This window comes from Artibeus jamaicensis, unplaced genomic scaffold, assembly GCF_021234435.1.
Source record: "Artibeus jamaicensis isolate MK-2021 breed Jamaican fruit bat unplaced genomic scaffold, CSHL_Jam_final contig_354, whole genome shotgun sequence".
Classification (NCBI taxonomy): Eukaryota; Metazoa; Chordata; class Mammalia; order Chiroptera; family Phyllostomidae; genus Artibeus; species Artibeus jamaicensis.
In genome coordinates, this window is record NW_026521803.1 from 33,007,927 (window position 1) to 33,031,598 (window position 23,672).

General features: G+C 39.8%; 1 protein-coding gene across 2 annotated transcripts in view; it reads right to left on the reverse strand.

Annotated features, from left to right (window-relative positions):
- MBD2 (methyl-CpG binding domain protein 2) overlaps positions 1–23,672 on the reverse strand; it is a 64,956-nt gene that overhangs the window by 6,425 nt on the left and 34,859 nt on the right. For both annotated transcript variants that reach the window (XM_037165043.2, XM_037165042.2), the window contains exon 4: positions 1,247–1,337. In XM_037165043.2, the coding sequence (XP_037020938.2) occupies positions 1,247–1,337 (91 nt within the window). The remainder of the gene's footprint in view (positions 1–1,246; positions 1,338–23,672) is intronic.

The window sequence follows — 23,672 nt, forward strand, 5'->3', positions numbered from 1 at the left end:
TTAACATAACTTCTAAAATACATTTTCCAAAGTTTTAAAAAACCTTTATAAAAGTTAGCTACATTTCCTCAACCAAGATTAACGTATTCCTGAATTTCTCCTGGAATAGTGTCTCCTGGAGTTTTCAACATTAATTTCTAGCAACATCTCAACAATGACATTCAAGACCTCAGAGGAGAAGTCAATGCAGGTGCGCTGTACCTACAGCTTTACCGTTTCCTCACACACTTAACAAAATACCCAAGTTAACAGATTTATTTAATTTTTATTGCTTTAAAGATTTTATTTATGTATTTTAGAGAAGGAAAGGGAGAGAGAAAGAGAGAGAAACACCAACGTGTGCTTGCCTCTCATAAACCCCTAGTTGGGGACCTGGCCCACAACCCAGGCATATGGCCTGACTGGGAATTGAACTGGCAACCCTTTGGTTCGCAGGAGGGTACTCAATCCACTGAGTCACACCAGCCAGGGCCAACAGATTTATTTAATAAGTGCACACCTTGCCTACTTTTAGGAGACTGGCCACTATGGCCACATTTAAATGCACTGCTTGAAGTCATAAACATGTTAAACCAGTTAAAGCAATAATTGCCGAAGACAGAAAAGGATGAGACGATATCCTAACATGCACTGTGAGGATTTTAAGCAATCCTCTATACATCAAAATGTAGAAGCTGAAGTTCTCATACTTGAAACATAATGCTTCTCTAAAACTTGGAGTTCACATGGTAAGACAGGCACAAGGACAACTGCGTCCTCCACTCCAGATCCGACTGGCTGCTGTTACTGCACTGAGGTGCGTCCGGTCCCACGGCTGTTTGCAGCACAGTTTGTGGAGGGAGAGGCAGAAGAGCTGCTAGCTGTTCTTCCAATAAGAGACAAGAAAGAGCAAGTGCTGGGGTGGGGCCAGAGTCAGTGTAGGCAGGAGCTTGGGAAATTCTGCCACTCAGCTACCCTTGGTTTTGAAAGCAGCACACGGGTTAATTTATATGAGACACCTAACCTACAGCCAACATCTTTATACACAGAAAAAATCTTAGGTAACACACTGCCCTGAAGCATCCCTGCAACATAGAAGCATCACGTGTACATTTTCCCCTGGGTTCACTAAACCCAAGAGGTCCGTCATCCAGCAAGGCATACATGCCCCCGAGCAGAGACCTCGTCTCAATCACTTCAGACTCCACAGCATCTAACACAGAGCCTGGCACACTGTGCGTACTGCTCAGCTGAGCTGAGATAATACCTTGAAGACCTTTAGGTAGTTCCATGGTTTTTATAATTTGTTCTGTTACATCTGATGCACTAAGTCCTTGTAGCCTCTTCTCCCAGAAAAGCTGTAAGGCAAAACATCACTGTTAATAGATACATTCTCGGAACAAGAAAGTAGCGCATCGATGCTGTTGAATAATGAAATTGAAATCATTTCAATAGTTCCCTAATTTCCGCTTCTTTTTCTTACAAAAAGCCAAATTACACTCCAAACAAGAATTACTTCAATACATCATGATTCTTTCAAATGATATTACTCAAAAAACAATTTTTGTTAATTTATGCAACCTATTCACTTATCCCAGTACTAAAGATTATGTTATATACTATATATATTTCTTCATAAGGTATCTTCCAAAGAATATAAGTTAAATTTTTAAAGCTTCATTTGGCATAGAAATGTAGGGTTGTATTTTATAAGGGGAAAGAAAAGAGATTACATTACATAAAGCCTCTTTATCCAGTATATTAGAGAAAGAGCTCTTCCACCTGTGATTTTTTCCAAGGCAATCAAGTTTAGTCCTTCAGCATACTTTACGGAGAAAAACAAAGGCCATTTCTTTATGGGAACTTTTCTGGAATGTTTTACACACTTCCTTGCTTTTGTTAAAACACATGCCACATTCACCAGTGACCGCCACCCTGCTGCACAGAGCCTGGGTCACCTTGGCCACTCCATGACCGCAGGTCAGCCCTCTGGGTGTCAGTGAGCAAGCTGGAGGCCCTCCATACCCTGCACAGCTACTGAGTACTTGACTGCTTGTTGGAGCACTAAATGGGCCAAGATGGCTCTGCTGTTTGATTTTACATCCCTTCTCCACTTCACTCTCTCTCCTGGTTAGCTACTAGTTCTCACAACTGTCACTGATCCATTCAGCATGTATTTGTAAGCTCCGACTATGTGCTGTGCTTGCCCTGTGGATGCAACAGTAGAAAACATAGTGTTTTTGTCCTCAAGCCTTCATCTTTTTCTAGTCTGTTTCGTATCTACTGCAGCCCACGAAACAGATAAAGGAATTCCACTGGACTCTGTATGTCGTTAACCTTGGCTACCCGAGGCCTGTCACATAGTGGGTACTGAAAAACTGTTCATGTGAATGATGAAATACTAAGGTAACTGGAGTCAGAATGAGGGTCTTGAGGGGCACACAAACCCAAGTTGAAACCCCAGCTCCAGATGTATGACCTTGGACAAGCTTCGACTTCCCCCTCTGCAAACTGTGGCAGCAATGACCGCCACCAGAGAGCCTGCAGGGATTACACAAGGCAGCACATGTACAGCACTGGTCACAGGGTCTAACACAGCATCTAACACAGATTATGCATCTAACACAACATCTAACCTTAGGGTAAACCTAAGGTCTGGGATGTTTACTTTCCTTAAATCTGGACCATTCTGAGGGCTTTCTGGGCTTCTAATTCTGACTTCCGGATATATAAAAGGCATCAGATAATTGTGTACCCCCCAGACAAAAGCAAATATACAATAAAAGAATTACATTTACAGCAGATTGGTAACACGTGGGTTTACAGTAATGTCAATGCTAGTGCCAAGGGCAATCTGCAGTCAGATGTTCCCTTTCCTCCGAAGGCCTCAGGGACACAGTAAGATCCCCTTATGTCTCCCTACAAATTACGTCAGGAGCTGAATATGCAGTCAACATATACGAGGACACGAACACATTAATCATCCTGGGTGAAAATAGTTAAGTGAAGATTGTAACTGATGAATGTGACAAATGTCCCAAGAAACCCTGCCTGCTTTCTATTTCCTCTTTAGGGGAATAACATCATCTAAGTTTTGAACGTCACAACAACAGAAGGAGACAAGGAAAACAAAAGTCAGTTAATTTCTAATGAAAAGATGTTCAGAGGAATCACTAAGTATGAAATTAGTGAGTACTTTTATAGTAAAATCACATGTATAAAATTTTACTTTGCAAAAAACTAATCAACACTACCAAAAACAAAAGTATAAAAATCATGTACAGATGATTAATATTTTACACCTAAAAATTCCAATTCTAAAATGTCACAAGTTAAATTTTTTACATTCCATAATTTTTAAATTCCCATTCATTTGAAAAAACCGAGGCAGGAAAATTCTGCAAAATAAACCTCGGCCTGAGAAAGGAACGCACAGCCATAGAATGCAACTCCCTGCACCACCAATCACCAGATGATCTTCAAGGAAATCTGCAGTCTGACCTGATACCCACGAATGACTCAGAATCACCGAAGTGCCTCCATCACAAACATGCAGGCGCACCTATTTCCGTAAGTCATGCGTGTATGTACTCATCTCTCCCAACCCCCAGAGGAGGTGGAGAAGAGGGCAAGGTCAGAGGAGAAAAGGAGGCTGGTTTGAAGAAGACGACAGGTAAGTGCTCAAGGTCACCACTGCCCACTTCTCCATCCTCTTCCACCACTATTCACACCTAGCAGGCTCACCTAATTCTCGTGAGCACTGAAACAATCTTCATGAGATAATGTTTACACCTTCATGTTCACACTTCAGTACAGGGTGGGGCAAAAGCAGGCTTACAGTTGTGAGTACACAACACAGTATTAGTAATGAATTACTACTAATAATATTAGAATTATTGTATTAGAATTATTACAATTAGAATTATTCTATTATTTTCCATAAGAACTGTAAACCTACCTTTGCCCCACCATGTATGTTCCAAACTCACCTTTTCTATATTCATCTTTTCAGGTTCCTACCAGTTTTGTTTGTTTTGAGGAGGGCGTATTCTCTGCAATTTAAAATATCTTTAAAACTTACGCAGAGCAGGCATTCTGCTAGGTGAAAGAAGCCAGTCTTTTCTGCACCATGTGCCCCAATTTATATGCCACTCTGAAAAGGAAGGAACGTGGCGGCAGGGGCTCGGGTGGAACGAGGGTCTGACTACAGAGGGTCGGCACAGGGAATTCTTTAGGGTGCTGGGACTGCACTCTCTCTGATTTTATCCAGATGCTACAAATACCATTTTCTCTCTTTTCCCAAGCCAGTCACTCAAGGAATGATCAACATGCAGTGTCTCCAGTCCTTCAGGCCCATCCCCTGTCCAGGAATTTTCACTAAATGTACTCTGACGGCCAGTCAGCGACTCTCACCAAATTCAATGCCCTTTCCTCATTATCTTTGGTCACTTTATAGCCCTGAATGTTTTGGAGGGAAGCAGAGAAAGAGGCAGGTCTCCTCTCCCCCATTTAAAATTTCCTGATCTGTTCATTTGTGGATTCCATGTTTTTACTGGGTGATTAACGTGGCCATATGGAGTCCTTCCTGTTGCATTACCTCCACAATCACTGCAAATCTAAAGACAGAAATATTGAACAAATGGGTCCCTCTACGACAGCCCTCTAATCTCCTCCACTACGTTTTCATAGATCCCAACCTGTCCCCCGAAAAGCTGACCTCCCTGTCTAATCCAATGGTGTTCTTAGCCTCACCCTGCTGCCTGGTGTGAAGCCAAATAATCAATGTGAAACTTTTAGTATTTGGAGACTTCCAAAATGTGCTATCACCCTCAGCTATTATACCCCTTCCTAGTCCCCCAACTAATCAAACCCTCTAGGTGCTTCTAATATCTTGTTCTCCTGGGCACCCACCAAAATATATGAAAAATGATAGCGCCCATCTGTGTACCATTTTGTACCGCCAGCAGTCTGGGCAGTGACCTATGCAGTCAGTTGATGGAGAAGCATAGGATGGGATTAAAAGTCATCCAAAACCACAGAAGTGCCTAAAACACCAATGACCGAGGCAGGACAACTTGGGAGAACCCATCTGCTGAAGACCGGAATCCAGCTCCGGGCAGTTGTTCCTGAGTGGAGGTAGTAAGCACCACCATGACATCTGCGGAAACAAAGCCGGACTCTGTCCCGGAGGACAAAGGTGATGGTGTGAAACGGAAGGTGCTGCTTTAGCGACAGGAAAGACCAAACCTGTTTCCTGAAAGTGAAACCAACCCCGAATATACCTGCAGCCTTTTCTTCACTGAAGCTTTACCTGGAGCTTTGCGGGACTTGCTTAACATGCCTAAGGACGACCCAGAGGATGAGAAAGAAAGGGATCATGAACCACCCTCACAACCAGACACAAACACTCCCCATCGTAATGCACTGACAACTCAGGCTGGTTGCAGTTATTTTTAGTTCTGTCCATCACCCGAGCTTAATCCTATGTACTGTGGAAGGCCCTGTACTCAGTTGGGGAGGTCAGACAGGATGGTTTAGTGGAAAAAAGTAATTAGAGCAGTGGTCCCCAACCTTTTTGGCACCAGGGGCCAGTTTTTCCATGGATGGGGAGACAGGAGGTGGAGCTTGGGCCAGCTTCCTTCACAGCCTGGCTTCCTAATACCAGCCAAGGGACTGGTATTAGTCCATAGCCCAGGGCTTGAGCACCCCCGAGTTCAAGGATGGATCCAAGTTCAATGTATGTTCTTCCAGTGCCCCTTATACACAAAACATTTGATGGGTATGAAGATAGTCACTGCTCTACAGTTTACTGCTTGGTGGGAAAGTAGCAAAACTCTACAAGGAAGACTGCAGTAAGTGCAATAACGAAGACACAAAAATCAACTTCAATTTGGGAGAATCTGGGAGGTCTTTTAGGAAGAGGTAGCTCTTGAAAAGTGTGTAAGAATTCAACAGAGGGGGAAGACTACTCCAAGCCAAAAAAATAGCTTGAGCAAAAGCAAGGAGGTAAGGCAGAGAGGACAAGGCAGTATTTTTAAGTGTTTTTACGCACAAAAACAAGCAGAGTGGCTTCTTTAAAATGTGTATCCCAAGGCCTCAGCCCCAGAGATTCCATTCAGTGTCTGGGGCTAGAAGGCCGAATTGTTTGGTTTGTTTACTTTCAGTACACATCTCGGGAACCCCAGGGCAGGCCCAGGGACCTGTTTCAGGAAGGCAGGCTGGTGCGACCTGCGAGAACAGTAGTGCGCAGGCAGAGCTGGTGTGCGCCTACCACCAAGACCTCTGAGTTTTACTCCTGATTACACCAGAAGATAAAAAAACATTACTTTATCGTCTCCCTACAGAGGACTAGCAGAAGATGCTTGCCTTTCTACTTTTCATAGCAGGAGGACTTGGGTTAAAGTATATTTAAGAATATACCCAACTGTCTAGGGTAAATAGAAAGGGGGCTTCCCCCAAAGTTCTCTTTCTGCCTGCCCAGTCACAATCTCTTGGTGGAATAAGAAGAGGGAGAGGAGCACCTACCACCCACCCACCAAGCCCTTCCTTTGGGCCCAGAGTTTTGCTAAGTGCTTTATGTACAGGAATCCAGTCCATCTTCCCTGCGGCACTGTAAAGGACATAGTGTGTCCCACTTACATGAACTCACCAAAGGCTACACAGTTAAGTCAGTGGTGCGGCTGCAATGAAAACTCAGGTCAGTGTGATTAAACATCCCTACCTTAACAATAAAGGCTTTGGAAGAGCATTCACACTTTTGGCTCCATGTCAGATGATGTACTAACAGATTTAAGACTTTTCTACCCATAAAACTAAAGGTGGATAAAGATCAATGAATGCTAAGGAAATTATCAAGTTCATCCAGTTACCTGCTAGGTGATACTGTGTGAGTCACCAGGGGAGGACGATCTGTGCTGCCTCCTCCCCATGCGGAACTGTGAGACCAGGGTTGTCACCTAACGCGGGCAGGGTTTTACGAAAATATCAAACCATAGCTCAGCACAGCTCACATGACTAAAACTAAAGAATTGGTATAATATATATTCTCTGCAAATTTGCTTTCTTAGCATTAATGGCAAATACCAACCAAGTGAACAGCAATTCTTTTTCTTGGTGGATGAATATTAAAAACTGAGACCTCCACTCCAAGAAAACACTTTCAGCGAAGTCACACTAACAATGGAGTGACAGCAGGTATCTCATAAAACAGGAGAGAGGGAGTGATTTACTAAGCACATGTAACCGAAGGCCTTAGAAATTTTCCTATCAGAATACTGTTTTAGGTTAATTCTGCTAACATCTATTTCTCATGAGCACATTAAAAAGCATCTACATCAAATATACCAGGATTATTTTCCTCCACCAATATGTTTAATTTGAACAGCATTGATGTGTCTGTGTCGTGTTTAGAAAAGTTCCTTGATGAAATGAAGCTGACCTTCTATGTACATATACCCATGACCTCAACCTGAGAGTCAACACAGCAGGTAGGAAGATTTAACTTCTGAGTAGCAACGTGAATGAATGGATTGGGCTTCAGGGTCAGACAGACCTATGCTCAAATCCTCGCTTTGTCACTTACTAGCTTTATAAAGCTGGACAACCAACTTGACCTGCCTCAGTGTCAGTTTCCTACCCTATGGAATGAGACAATAAAAACAACCTCAAAGGGTCAAGGAGACTAAAGGAGGAGGTTTTAAAAGCACTTGGGTATGTCCAGTAGAGAGCAAGTATCATGTCAGGACTCAGTTTCATCCTGGCACCCAGCACACTGCTGCTCCTGCACTAGCACTTAATAAGTAGTGGGTCATCTCATTAAAATTAATAAATATAAACAAACAAATTTAATCAACTCTGAAAGATGAGTGTATTCCCACATGAAGACTGAGCATGTACATAGGAATCTGCTCCTCCCTCCAGATTTGCAGCTGGGGTTTTCTTGCTACAACAAGAATCTTAAAACATCTCCCTCTTCTCCTCCAAGCCAAACTGCCTCTCAGCCAGGACCAAAGGTTGGAAGAATTGTAGTAAGCAGACCTGGCTACATAATTTGCAGGGCCCAGTCCGAAATGAAAATGTGAGGCCCCTCATTCAAAAAGTATCAACAATTTCTTGACGGCGTCAGCAGAGCATTCAACCAGGCATGGGGCCCTTCTGAGCTGCTTGCCCAAGTAGCTTGTGGTGGTGGTGGTGAGGACAGTGCACCATGGAAAGCAGAAGACCTCCATGCTGTTGCAGTAGTACTTAGGGAAATGCTGTGACATAATCTTATTCTGGGAACTTCTTCAAAGAAGGAAGGCAACTGGACACAGTTCTGGCTGGACCTATGCAATACAAAGGCGCTTTCCCTTCACACCCTGTGGAAATTACTCAAGGATTTTTCATCCCTCTCATCATTCCCCATGTGGAGGATAGGCGAATGGAGCAGGGCCCAGACTCTCCGCAGCTGAGGAGCGCAGGGAGAGAAGGAGGGAAGCCCAGGGAATGCGGGAACCATAATGGGGGAGAATGGATAGAATTTTGCTTTATTTAAATCCAGTGGATAATATGGATACCTTTTAATTAAGATTTCCTGAAACTGTAATTTGGTTATTTTTATCCGTCTTTATTTCCATGCTGTGATGACAGTAAAGCCTTTAGAAAAACCTCAAAAGGGCTTTGAGTGTTTTTCAAGAAGAGAAGGTAGACGAGAACCAGGGAACGCAAACTACATTTCTGTTTTGCAATGAAGGAGAAAAAAAAAAAAAGACTCGTACCAGAGGGTTTCAACCTAAGCATCACTGATGTCTGGGGCTGGACACTTCTTTGTTGTGGACGTGTGGCCGCATCCCTGGCCTACATCCGCTAGATGCCAGGGACACCGCCCCATTTGTGACAACCAAAAGTGTCTCCAGTCATGGCCAAGGTTTCCGAGTGTGTGGGGGCAAGAGGGAGAGCTGGGAGCAAATCAAGCCCGGTTGAGGCCCACTGGTCCAGAGGAAGAGGACAGGGCAGCAGGTTTACAAAGGCAGGGACCCACTTCTCAGGGCTGAACGGAAGGCGGACCGGACTCCCCCACCTCAGCTACCTCCACTCTCCACGTTCCTGAGACTCATTCCCGGCCTCATGAGAATCACCCTAAGTGGCTTAGAGCTTCTTACTTTAGAGGCTGAAATGTAATGACTTTCTGATAGAAACAGTAATTATTATTAAAACTTCAGACACACTTTAGATTCAGTAGTCTTTTGGGGGCTGATCTGGGATACTAGAGACATTTATAACGTCATTTGTATTGGAAGATGTACAGTTCCGAACAACTGAAACGTGGCCATTTACACTGCACCCCGTATGCTAGAAAGCACCTGCATACACAGAACTTAAAGGAGCCTCTGAGAACACAGACATGTGCTCATCTGTGACTGATACTGAGAAAGGCACGGCTGTATTCAGAATAACTTTAGGTGTTCAAGCACAGGTACAGTAACAAAACAGAACCGATTGTGAACACACTGAGTTCCGTAAATGCCCTTAGCATGTACCGATCAGTAGGGCCTGGCCAATTCTAAACTAAAAGCCCAGAGAAAAGGTATCTCACTAAACTGAGCCACACAAAAACTTAAAACTTATTTTAGCCCTCATTTATTGTCTTCAAATGCATCTTCCCCTGCCTTCTGAAATTATAATCTCTATTAGAAAAAAATTATTATAAAGAAACACTGAAATTTCAATAATGAAAGTATGTAGTTTATCTGTATCTCTTCTGTATCTGAACTCCTGTCTCTTACTGTTTATTTTCAATACCATAAACTGGATATTAGCTCCTAAGTCCAGAAGCCTGCAATAACCAACTCTACAGCAAACTACAAAAGCCGGGTGCTCAGGTCTGAAGTCCCGAGTCTGCTCAGATACCCCCTTCCCCAGGCTTCCTCTGCGCCGTTCCACCGGAACTTCCTCCCTCATCTCCCGGCCCCACCACCAGTCTAAGACTATCTCTGCTCTTGGCTCTTGGTCACATTTCCTCCTGCCTCCTCTTGGTCTTGTCTCATCAATTTGCCCAGCTTTTCCTCTCCCGCTTCCCTTTCCTCCTCCTCTCCTGGGGAATCTCCCATGAAGTGACAGATAAATACTCAATCATCGATAACCTACCAATTGTGTTCATGCAGATTACTTCTCCTGCAAACCACCTCTATCTTCCTCTTTCCACTAGGAGAGAAACATCATCCATTCAACTTTTCCCTTCTAACCTGGACTCTCCTCCTACTACTGTATTAACCCTGACCTGCCGCGGTCACAGCAACCCTCCAATCACCAAACCCAGTCCCCGATTCACGCCTGCTTTGCCCTACTTCCCTGCTGCAAGCACAGGCTGTCAGAGTGCCTGGGAAGGTCTGCCTTTCATGATGGCTCTCTATGTGTTTCATATTTTTTAACATTAAAAGTTAAAACTCCTGACAGTAACCATCAAAGAAATAAGACTTGGCGTTTTTTTCTAATGACAACAAATACTTAGAATGCCTAAGAGGCGTTATATACTGTTAATATCTCGCCATTTTAAGAGTGTTAATGGGTAGAGTCTTCATCTCTGTCAAGAGCATGGTGCTGGACACGCACCTGGCACTGTGTGCATTTATGATGAACTTGCGGCTGGGTAGAGGGAGCACAGGGACCAGAAAGAACACTAGTGTGGGAGCTTTATTTCTGATTCGGCCATTAAACAGATGTGCTGTCTTAGGCAAGTCACTTAATCGCTTTGTATTTTCACCAACAAAATAGGAACACTAGTGTCTGTCTACCTCAGAAAGTTATCAAAACAGTGATAAAAATGACAAAATTCTTCGAAAACATCAATTTTTCACTGAATTGCTCAGGATGCTTCCTAATGTTAGGATTTCATAAATTCAATGAATCTTATTCACTTTTCTAAGGCTTTTGCTAAATATAATCAAAGAACAAAGGATCTTATCATGTATTTGCAGACTGAAGCAAAACCCAGAAAACGTACACTTCATATGCACTGACTCATGAAAAGCTAAACACAAGGCACTGGGTTAGGCCGCATAGAGGGGCGCGTTTCCTGCCCAGAAGGGATTCGCCACGCAGTCTGTAGACTGCTCTTCTTCCAATCAGCCCCATGTGACTTCTGGGCTGTCTAATTTCGGTCAGCAAAAACCAGCTTAGCTTAAACACCATGGCCTGCAAACATCAAAAGTCAACCATGAGCTACCCCCTTATTTTGTGAGAGTGGCCTGGGAAGAAAGGGCTAGACAATAACAAGAAAATTATTATGTAAATCAAGGAAAAACTCGATTCATGTGGCCATGCAAACTACAGAAGACCTCTTGTTAAGGCAAAAGATAACATTCGGGGCTGAAGAGGATGGAAGTATGAAGCAAAACGCAACAAAGGAGTTGAAGGGGACAGGGGAGCAGTCACCATCTGCTACGGCTGCTTGTCCCAGCTCCGTCACACTGCCTCTAACTCACGCAGCGTGGGCTTTCGGTACCGTCAAATGCCTCAAAAGGTACCACTACCCGAAGATGACCATTCATGACGAAAGGTACTGCTACCCGAAGATGACCGCGCAGTAAGAGCACTCGTTTATGACGCCTGTAAGTTTCTCACGTGCCGCTGCCACAGGAAAAGCTGTAACAGTACTTTTCTTATTAACACATAATCAGTTCACATCGGGACATAGGTATGCTCCTTCATTTCACTTACTTGTCACAGTTCCACACACTTGGAATTATTTGTTCAATGTTTCTTTTCCTTATTATATTGAAAGTTTTATGAGGATATATGGTGCATGTCTGACATTGTATTTATACAGCACCTGTAATAAATGCTGCTGAATAAATAAAGTAATAATTTCAAAACCCACTCAATGGCCCGAACTCTGATCTGTAATAAAAAGCTTTCAGTATCATTGTTTATCAGAAGAGATGCCCTTCAGAAAAAGCATTTTTTTTTTAAATTTTCAAAATACGTTTATTAAAGCTGGGGACAGTGAAACAAGGAAGCGCTTGAGTAGAAGAAGCAACAGCAGAGCGCCCAGGCGGGCTGCCCTGGCGCTCTAGAAACGTCGTGGGAAAGAAGGGGGCCGAGGCGGGGCCGCTGTCCGCTCAATGCACAGCCAGAGAAAAGGGGGCCTCGGGGAGAGGTTTAGGGGGGTCAGCCCAGGACAAGCTGCCGCCGCCCACTGCTCCCCTGGGGCCCTCAGAGTTTAGGAGAGAAAGGTCCAGACACAGACTTGAGCGGGGAACGGTTCCAGAGACAACCTGCCCAGAAAAACTTTCCTGAAACTAATTCCAATAATGTAAGTTAATTCCTCACTTTTCAATAGTGTGACACAGTAGGAACTACTTTTTTTCTAATATGGATAAATTAGGAAACAGGTATATATTTACTATTTAAAATATGACATTAAGCAACACAAAAATGAAAATTGGGTTACAAATCCTCAAAATCATCAGAAGTATGGATTCAAATGGAAAACTCATACCATAGAACATAAACAGAAGTACTATAAAATGACAATAGAACATAAACAGAAGTACTATAAAATGACTAATAAATATATTAGTAACAGTACATAAACACAATGAGGGAATCAAGACCAAACTTATCTGGACTATCAATGAGTATAATGGAAAACTCACTTATAAAATAAAAAGACTGTCAGATCAGACGGGGAAAATAATCAACTATATGTTTTATGCAAGAAACATTATCTAAAAATAAAGGAACTCAGAAAGCTAAAAATAAAAAAGAGCAAAGAAATAACAAGCAAATACAGGCATTAAGAAAGGTTCCAATACTACTATAAGATTACTTCATGACACTAATTGTCAAATGAGACAAAGCATAACCCATTATAATTAATGGATTTCTGTATAATAAACAGCACCTTAACAAATCTGACGATAAAACTGGAGCTTGATTTCCATGGGGAAAAGTGAACATACAGACTGCGTCCGAAGCTTGTCAAGAAAGTGCTCCGCAATACTTCATTTCATCTTCCATCTGGGTTCCACCAAAACCGGGGAAAAGGGGCTGTCCCAACAGACAGTTACTATAAATGTTAAAAATATTACTAGAAAATACTAGGAACTTTATATTACTAAACTTAAAAATTCTGAGATACATGTTCCTAGAAAAATATGTTCTCAAAATCTGTATAGGAAGAAACAGAAAGTACAAATAGTCACCCATGTACCTATTAAATTGAATCTGTAACTTTAAGCTTTCCAATTCAAAATAAAATACTTAGGCTGATGGCTTCATAATTAAATTCTTTCAATCTTAAAAAGAAAACCAATGTGACACAAACTTTTCCAGAGATTAAAAGAGGGATAACCCAGTTTATTTTATAAGGCCAGCAAAGCTTTGATACTGAAGCTTGAGAAGATGATTACGAGACGAGAAAAATGCAAGTCCATCTCTTTCACAAGTATAAACGCACAAAGTCCAAAACAACCATGAACCTGAACAGCAGTAACAATGCTACGCTGGGACCACACTGCGCTGAATCTAGGAACTCAAAGTTTGTGTCACATTAAGACAGACAAACTAACCCAGAAAACCCAAGCAGTACAATTCACCACATAAACCAATCGCTGTGATGCACTACACTAATGACAGTTTTAAAAAATCCTCTTGTCCTTTAACTAGGTAGAGGAAAAGAATTGGATATAATTCAATTCCCATTCATGAAAAATATCATCATAAAAAACTAGGAATCTAAGTGAATTTCCTTAATTTGACAAAGGGGATTTATTTAAAAAAAACCTACAGCATCCACCAAATTTAATAAAGAAACACTAAAAATTTTGCCTGGTATCACAAATGAAGTAAGTACATCTGTTTTCACTTCTATTCAAGATTGTGTTCAAAGTTCAAACCAGTGAAATAAGTCAAGAAAAAAAAGGTTTAAGGATCAAGGACGAAGAAAAAAATTCATTCGCAGATGACATGTTTGTTCATGTATAAAGAAAAAAATCAATGAGTATTTAATCAGTGAATTTAGGAAGATGACTGAATACACAATCTACAAACCTAACTTATTTGTATATATTTGTAACAAACAAGTAGAAAAAATTTTTAAAGTTTAATGGAATTGGAGTAACATCAAAAAACACCAAATAACTAGAAATCAATTGAAGATGTTTAAGACTCTAGACTGAAAACTATAAACTATTAATGGAGAGATATACAAGATTCCTGAATTTTAAAACTTAGTATTATTAATTCTATTCCAAACTGATCTATAGCTATAGCTAGTAGGTTTTAAAAAATCTAAAATTAATATGGAAATGCAAACAGCCAAGACCAACCACAATGACCTTGAAGAAAGAACAACAGGCTGGAAAACTCACACTACCAGGAATCACACTTCCTATGAAACAACAGTATGGTAACTAGGACACTGAGGTATGGGGAAAGCAGACAGACAGACCGACACAGCAGAACGTAGTGCAGAAACAGATTCCTGTGCAGAAGCAGACCAAAGGATTAGAACAAGAGTCCGAAAACCTGACTTTCACATGTCTGTCACACTTTCTCACTTGACATTTGACATCTCTCATGTGACACTTCACTTATGACGGAGGTGACAATGCAGAGCAATCAAAAAACAATGGCCTTTTCAGTATATGGTGCCGGGTCAACCGGGAAAAAAATCCACCTGACATCATACACAAAAGCCAATTTCTGATGGGTTGTAGAGCTAAATGCAGAAATAAAACAAACCTTTTAGAAATCAGGGGAATGTATTGATAAACTTATTAGAGTAAGCAAAAAAAATTTTATTATGATAAACTGGAGTTTATTGGCACAAAGTTCATGCAGCAGTTCCAAACAGAAACAAAAGACACTATGATCTCATACAATAGCTATCTGCTGTTTATACTTTATTTACAAAGCGTTTAATTTGTACAAGGCCCTGGAGTAATGAAGGAAAGTATGAAAAGATCCTTAATGTTTTAAGATAATAGAGTAAAAGAAAGAGGGTGGTGAATGAGTGGTCGGCCACAAATGAATCAGACATGATCTGTTCTCAAGCCAAGTAAAGGATTACAAAGTTAGTAATTAAAATAAACAAACAAACACATCTACTTTCCTGCAGTTGTTCAAAAACTGTGGCTGCATTTGAATGTATTTCCTTATCCCGGCAGGAAACTGTCCAGACATGACTAAGCTGAGGTCAGAAGGAAACAAAGGCACATGGCGTAGATGCACGGAAAGATTTCCCGAAACACGTCACGGAAGTACAAAGGAAGAGACTGATAAATTGAAGTATATTTCTTTACTTTTTGTAAGTTGAAGTGTTGAAGTATTACATACAAAAAGTAGATAATAACAAAAAACACAAGCATACAGCTCCCCGAAGTTCCACAGAGCAAGTTCCACACGCAGGTAGCAGCCACCCCGATGCAGAAGTAACACCCCGGCCACTCCAGAAACACCGCCCCCCCTCAGTCTCTACCCTACCTCCCAACCCTTTAAATCATGAACGTGCCTTTACCAAGACAGATTAAAAGTGTAAAAAAGGGCAGCCACAAACTGGGAGAAGATATTTGAGAAATATATCCTACAAAGGACTCATTCAGAATATATAAAGAACTCCTAGAAGTCAACGAAAAATAAAAAGACCACCAACTTAATAACTCCATACAACAATGCATAAAAGACTTGAATAAGCACTTCAAAATGAAGGATTTCTCCATAAACATGTACACAGTGCCCAGTGTCACTAGTCACCAAGGAAATGAAAGTTAAAACTATAATGAAATACTCCTAAACACATACCAAAATGTTTAAAATTTAAAGACTGACAACACCAAGTGTTGCCAGATTTGAAGGCACTGTACAAGGCTGGCAGGAGGGGAACTCTGTGTGACCACTTTGGAAATCCTTTTGGTATTACTGAATGAAGCTGAACTATGCATACTCTACGTCCCAGCAATTCTACACCTAGGTATAAACCCAAAACTAAAAACACGCACCAGAATATTAATTGAAGCAATATTCATAATAGCCAGTAAGACAGAACCTAAAATAAACAACACCAAGAAAACAGTCGATTCAGGGAACAGGAAAACCAAACATCAAACAAATAAAAAATGAATTATAATTAATATATCCCAAGAAGTGAATGTAGAGGTTGTATCTGTAAAATAAAAAGCAACAAAATTTTATAATAAAAGCCAAGAAAGAGCTATTGAGCCAAGAAAGAGCCAAGAAAGATTAAAAATACTATGATCATTAAAATAAAAAACTCAATGAAATTCAAAAATTCAGTAATAAAAATTCAATAATGGACTAAAAGTTAAAATCAAGAAAATGCCCCAGAAAGCAAAACAACAACATTCAGATGGAAAATACAAAAGTCACAGAAAAATTCTGAGATGACTAAGACCCAACTTACACAAAGGGAGAACAGAAAGTTGGGGATTTCAGAAGAAGAGGGAAAAAAAGACATGAGAAAAGGTATCATGCGAAGGACAGGAGTCACCTCTGTCACCTACTAAGGGTCTGGTGAATGAAAAAAGGCCAAAAGGGACATACTGATTTTTGCATGACATTGGGCTTCTCTTCAGCAACCCTGAAGTGAGAGAACAATGAAGCAACACCTTCGAAACTCCAGGGAAAATGATTTTCAATCTAGGATTTCATACCCAAACAAACCTGATCGTGTCCAGGTGAAATAAAGTTATTTCTAATGTGCAGCTTCCCAAAAACTTTAGCCCCCATTATATTTTATTAGAAAGCCACTGGAAGACTTATCACAAACCGAGGGTATATGCTGAGACAGAGGAAGACAGAAGTTCAGAAAACAAATTTCACCGTAGAAACAAAGCAAAGGAGATCCCCAGAGCTACAGCTGCCCAGCAGGACCAGAGGACAGATACGGACTGAAGGAGGACAGAGATGACTGGGGAAAACACAAGAATGAACCCCACAGATTGCAGCGTAAGAAAAATATTATTGATGGACATGTGGCAAAAACGTTACAGCACCAGGAAACATTAAAGCCGTCAAGAAGGGCTAGCATACAGTTCTCAAGATTAACAACAACAAAGCATCATGAAAGCAATTCTCCTGATGACGATAGGGCATTAATTGCTCTACTCATGAATATTTTGTCGTAATAATACAAACCTTGACTATTTTACCTATTTAACTAAGATTGAGATCAATGATGTTGGAAGCATAAGAGTAAGGGGGGGAAAGGGAGAGAACCATTTACTCAATGACCACTGTAGGAAGTCAAGAAATAGTGTCTAAAATTAACAACTAAAGAAACAGCATAATAAGTATATTCAGAGACCCAGAGATAATTATAAAGGAAAATAACCGGAATTCAGAATAAATGTTTCTGGAAACAAGACTAGAAGACATAAAAGAGAGAAGCTACTGTTTTGAAGCATAAGTTTCTTAGTCTTTTTCTCCTATTTTCCTGTTAGAGAATTTTCAAATTTCAAGAAAATGTCACAGATCTCTCCACAGGATAGTTAAAATATTAAGTGGATAAGAATAGTAAATGATGATTAGAGGTTACCATGAATGAATATTTTTAAAAATTCTTATTTCATCTTTTAGATGCAACTTGTAACTCCTTGAAGACTGACAAGTCTCCAAACCTGTTTTCTGTCCAGCGCTTCAACCCATCATGTTCTACTGCCCGGCTGTCCCACAATCGCTTCAAGAGTATAAACTTCCTAACACTCACATTTACATTTCACTATTAAAAAATATACTGAGCCGCCCTTAATCTTCCCACATTCCTGTTAATGACGTCATCCCCCAGTTACCTAAACTCTACGACTCTCCTCCCAGGCACAGCTACCGGTTAATAAATTCTGTCACTTATTTTACAACCAACCTGAAAAAATCTTAGTTACGCCCTAACTTCCTGTGGTGTTTCCAGTGGTCTCTCAGCCTTACGTCAGTCCTCATATTACATGCGACAGCCAGATTAAAACTTGTCTAGAATTTTCTACCCGTCCTTTTGTATTGATTTGCCTGTCTCTCTCCCTATCACACTAGGAGATACTGGCAAGTTCCTTGAGAACAAGGACTATATTTTGTTCACTGCAGTATCCCCACTACTTAGAAAAGTGCCTGGCACAAATGGAGACCCCAACTAATAATTTTAGAACTTAAAAACATCAATGAATTCATTGGTTCAACAAATACATATTAAATACTGACATAATAGACACTGTAGATAAAGCAATGAAAAATACAGTTATGACCAGAAAAGGAGAAAGGAGAAACACTAAGTCCAGACTTGACGAATCAGAGGTTTTTTGAACCGATGAAGTGACATCTAAGATCAGAAAAAAGGAAAGAGTAGAAAAGCAATAATTATAGGTGGGAAAGAAAATAGCTTGAAACATGCTCAGGAAATGCAAGGGCAGGGTACAGAGGGGAGATGAACAGTATATTCAGAAGTGCAAAAAGTGTGATCAAGTATAGAGCCAGAGAAGGAAGTGAGGCTGGAGAAATGACTAGAAAGCAAATCACAGAGGACTTTGTAAGTAATGTTAGGTGTTTAGACTTTACAAGTCATTTTTAGGATTTCTGACTTAAAAACTAACAGGAAGCATCAAAACATTCAGCAACAGCATCAGATCTTCTTATCAGATGGAGCTACTGGGTGCAATAGGAAGACTGAACTGAACTGAAGAGAGTAAGGCAAAAAGCAGAGAGATGATCTGAAATGATAGTCACTTGATACAGAGAGGCACTAAGTGAATCCTTAGGGAAGTAGAGTCAACAAGACTTGTGGCTGGGAAGAGTCAAAAGGTTGGGAAGAGTCCAGAGTGATGCTCAAGTTTCTGACTTAGGCAGCAAGGTAGACAGTAGTACTTAAAAGCACATATTGTAGAAAAAGGGGTGGGATGATGATGGAGTTCAGTAAGATAAACAGAGGTGCTGGTGAGACTTCAGAGTGAACAATGTCGTTAGCAGATGGATTGATAAAGGTATAAATTTGGAAGCAATAATAACTGAAGCCATGAGTATGAATGGAATCATTATGGGTTTACATAGAGAAGAAAGCACAATATTCCTCGGGAAACCACATCTTTTTAAAAGATAAGACAGAGAAAGAACAATCTAAGCAAGGGATTAAGAAAAAAACAAGGAAGGAGGTAAACCAATCAAGAACAGTGTCACAGAATAAGTATTTCAGAAGGCAGCGGTCATCACAAGTGCCTAATGTTTAAGCAGGTCAAGTAATTTATGTATTGAAATTTATCCATACAATTAATAAGGGTCATCAGCAATCTTGATGAGAACAATTCAAGTGGCATAGTGGGGACAAAAGCTATATTTCAGAAATATAAAAATCAAGAGGTAAAGTAGATGGTAAATAAATACAACTCATGGAAGTCTTGACTGTAAAGGGGAAAGAAAGAAAATTCCTAAAGACAATAAGGAGATACACTCAAGTAAAGTTCAGAGGGGTAATAAAAAAAGCTACTCCCTTGTTCAAAATTCTCTACACATGTCTGATTTACAAAATTAAGCACAAACGCTTTAGTCTGTTTAAATTCACAAATATTCAAATAAATGCAAATTTAAAATGAAGTTAACATTTTTTTACATATTGAATTACCCAAAACAGAAAAAGTTTTGATAATACTCAATGCCACAGAGGGTAAACTGAAACTGGAATGCACATGACTTGTCAAGACTTTTAGTTTGGTACAACCCTTTGGAAATCAATTTTCCAGAATATTTCAAAAATCACAGATAGTCAAATAATCATATTTCTGGGAATCTAGCCAAGGAAACACTGTAAAACATGGGAAGAAACTGTACACATAAGAATATTCACTGGAGTACCACCTGCAATAGTGAAAACCCAGGAATAACCATATGGAAATGGCTAAATAAATCATGTTAGCACAATACAAAGTGGTGGGAACAAGGCACACAAGTTATATAAAACATGGACAAAATGTGAAAATAATGTGAAGGTAAAAAATGTTTAAGTATGCATACACAGGTATATTATGTTTTCAAAACATGCATTAAAATATAGAAGAGTGAAAAAATGTTAAAATGCAACTGAAATCATATTATTAAAAGGGAATCATGAGTATTTTTTCTTTTGTCTATCCCACATTTCTTTCTCTAAATTGTAAAGACTGAACTTCCAGGAAACCCACGACAACATTCTCAGCTGCCACTACTTCCCACGAAAACCCTTATCTCCAACCAACTTGTCCCCTCGTTCCTTGCCAATTCCCACAGAACGGCTTTCCAAGCACTCCCTTCCACAAGTAGAACATCCTCTCCCTCCCACTTGCTTTCTAAATCCCACTCAATCTGCACAGTTCAGCGTATTCTTGCATCTTCTCTAGTGATTTCTCCACACTTCCTAGCCATAGTAACCTCACCCTTCTCGAACGCCTGTTGCACTTGTCTGTACTATTTATTTGACCTTTTGCACATGGCACCTTCCCAACGCTGCCCAGAATAACGCCTTTAAGTAGTTCAGGACAATGTGTCCTGTTTCCTCCACACACCACATTCACCACAACATTATTTGCAAGAGCCAAGAAATGGAAACAACCTCCACCTCCACCAAGAGATGAACAGGTACAGAAAATGTGACATCACACACTCACACTCTCTCTCTCTCTCTGAATTATCATTATTAGCAATAAAAAAGGAAATCCTGCTATTTGCAACAACATGGATGAACTTTGAGGGTATTATGCAAGGTGAAATAAGTCAAACAAAAAAAGATAAACACTGCATGAGCTCACTTCTATGTGCAATCTAAGGTACAGCAGGGGAAAGCAATGGGAGGGAGATGGGGACAACTGTAACTGAACAGCACAAAAAAATAAGTAAAAACTCATAGAACCTGAGAGCATATTGGTGATTGTCAGGGGCAAGGTGTGGGGAAAGTGCGGAGGAGTTGGTGAAAGGGCACCAGCCTTCGGTTATAAAGTGAATCCGTTCTGAGATAACGTACAGCACGGTGACTGCAGTTCTCCACACTCTATTGTACACTTGAGAGTCGCCAAGAGAGACTGTCGATGCCCTCACCACCACCACCACCACCACAAAAAAAGGTAATGATGTGAGGTGATGAGTGAGTTAACTAATGTTACTGTGTTAATCATTCTGCCTCATATACCTATATCAAATCATCTTGACATACACCTTGAACTTATACAATGTTCTATGCCAATTACATCTCAGTAAAATTGGGAAAAAGTCATTCTAAAAAAAAGGCAGACTTCTGAAAGGACATAAAGTTTCATATCCTTTGAAAGAAGAATTACCAAACAATATAAAAAAACACTAGGATCAAATGGAAGATTTAAATCCATTTCACTGACTTAAATATTTACTTTTTGGTAGAAAAGGGAATATTCTGTAAGGAATGTTAATTAATATTCAAAGACTATCAAAAACACCTAAAGCCTATCAGCACCCTAGAGCCTAATAATTAAAAGAAAGAAGTAATGGGTCCAAGATAAAATTTCTTTGATTTGAAGATAAAAGAGAAACAGCAAGAGACCAGAAAGCATCAAAGATGACCGCATCAAGAATTACGGAAGAAACAGAAGTGCAAGTTCTTCAGATGATGGAAGAAGGAACCTGGGAAATACACCTTTAAAAACAAAATCACGGTTCAATTACAGGTAAAGGAATTTGACGTATTTTACATATCTGGCTGAATGACCTTACAGTTTGGGATGACAGTCTCATACCTGGAAACTGTTCCCTCCACCCCACTCCAGAGTTCTTTGTAAAATACGAAAAAGACAAGCACTCATTAAATATGATGATAGTAGACATAAACATGTCTGGCTACTTACCCTACCATAATCAGGCTTTACAAATCCCATCTCTACCTTACATTTTTAGTTATAGGCAGAAACCACTGCTGAATTCTGTTTGATGCACCTTTGCTGACACACCCTAACTTGTACTTTTAAAGCTAAGGCATTTTCAAGGATTCAATACATTAAAAATTCGAAATTTATGTATTTTATGGAATTCAAAGTAAGAATGCCATGTGACCTAGGCATAAGATGTCTGTTATATAAGACAGAATTATTAATTTCTATGATTGCTTCATATCTGATTTACATGCTTCACATCTATTCAAGGTAGAGCCTCAATTAGGATCCAAAAATCTAATCCTAGTTCTAGATCTGAAAATTCAACACTTTAAAAGGAATTACAATACCACTAATTTGAATATCTTATTAAGAGAATAAGATATGGTTAAAGAATAAAAATACTGATATCTATGGAAACCTCAAAATTAGAAACCTCATTGTCTAATTATTTACTCCATGATCAAAATAATTTCTCCACATGGAATATTTGGCAATTTATATCACAATAGTTCAGTGAGGCTTGCAAAAGGTAGCAAAATTGGAAGAATCATTTTTCCCTATGTATTTTCTGCTATCTCCTCAACGATAGTTGATTTAACAGTCATCTGCCATATGTATGTTAAAATATAATTAAGATCAACATAGTTCTTTTACTAAAAAACTTGAACCTGAACTGGAATAGTCAGAATGACAGATCATAATTTTAAAAACATTAATACAAAAGTTGTCTCTTTACTATTTTTCTGTAATTGCCCACTGCACAATCCTGTATTTCGAAATCTTATTAGTGATTAGGGTAGTCAAATATTACCTCAATTCTTACACTGAAGATAAAGAGAAAAACAACTATTGTCTTAGTATAATCAAAAACATCCAGCAAAAAGTGTCAGGTAGCCTGAGGATAAGTGAAAAACAGTTCAAACTCTTGGAAATGTAACCCCCTAAATAATTTTAACACTTCCTATCTAAGTAAGCTACAACGTAAATAAAAACCTCAAAAGATCTGGGTTACAAAGACATGCTTTTTTGGGGGGTGGGGGGGTGTAGGTTGGGAGGTAAGATTTGGCTTTTTTTTTTTTTTTACATTTTTTCATTTGAGAATAATCTCATAAACCTTAATGAAAGTTAAAAAAACTTGAAAACATTCAACATACCAAAGAATAAGGAGCAACTAATCTGGTTACTTCAACTTCAAAAATCTAGGTTACCAGTAAATATCTCTATAGCCAGCTACACACTCAGGAAATAAAATCACCACAGTTTTTAAAATCTGTGACTGAACTTAGGTACAGAAAACAAATTACTATTAAAATGACTGAACTTTGCTACTCAATTGGTTTTTACCCAAAATATTTGGGTTTACAGACTACACTGAGAATGATTTGGCAAAGAAAAGATGAGAATAAAATCTAGTAAGTATTTAACCTGTCCTCAATAAGACAATGCAGATTTCCAACATGGAACCAATGTTTTAGTTAATCCTCTTTCTTTCTTTGGGGTATTTGAAGCAAATTCTCTTAGCCAATTACATACTTTCAAATTTTTCAACAAAAATCTTTACAAGGAAATGATTTTAAAATCACCAAAAGCCACAGGACAAGACTTCAAGACTTCAGAGTATATAAGAAAGAATACAATCAGGAAAAGGCTTCCAAGTGGGCAAAGTTCTCTCCCTGAGAATGGCAGAATCCTCTCCCTGTTATAATGAATTCACTAAACCTACTGGCGCAGTCTGGTGACTACCTCTGGGCACAGCAGTAAAACAGAAGGGGAAAGCCTGGTACAAAAAGCTGACTGGCTCAAAGAAAAACCTAAGTGGTGACAAGAGCCTAAAGGCACATG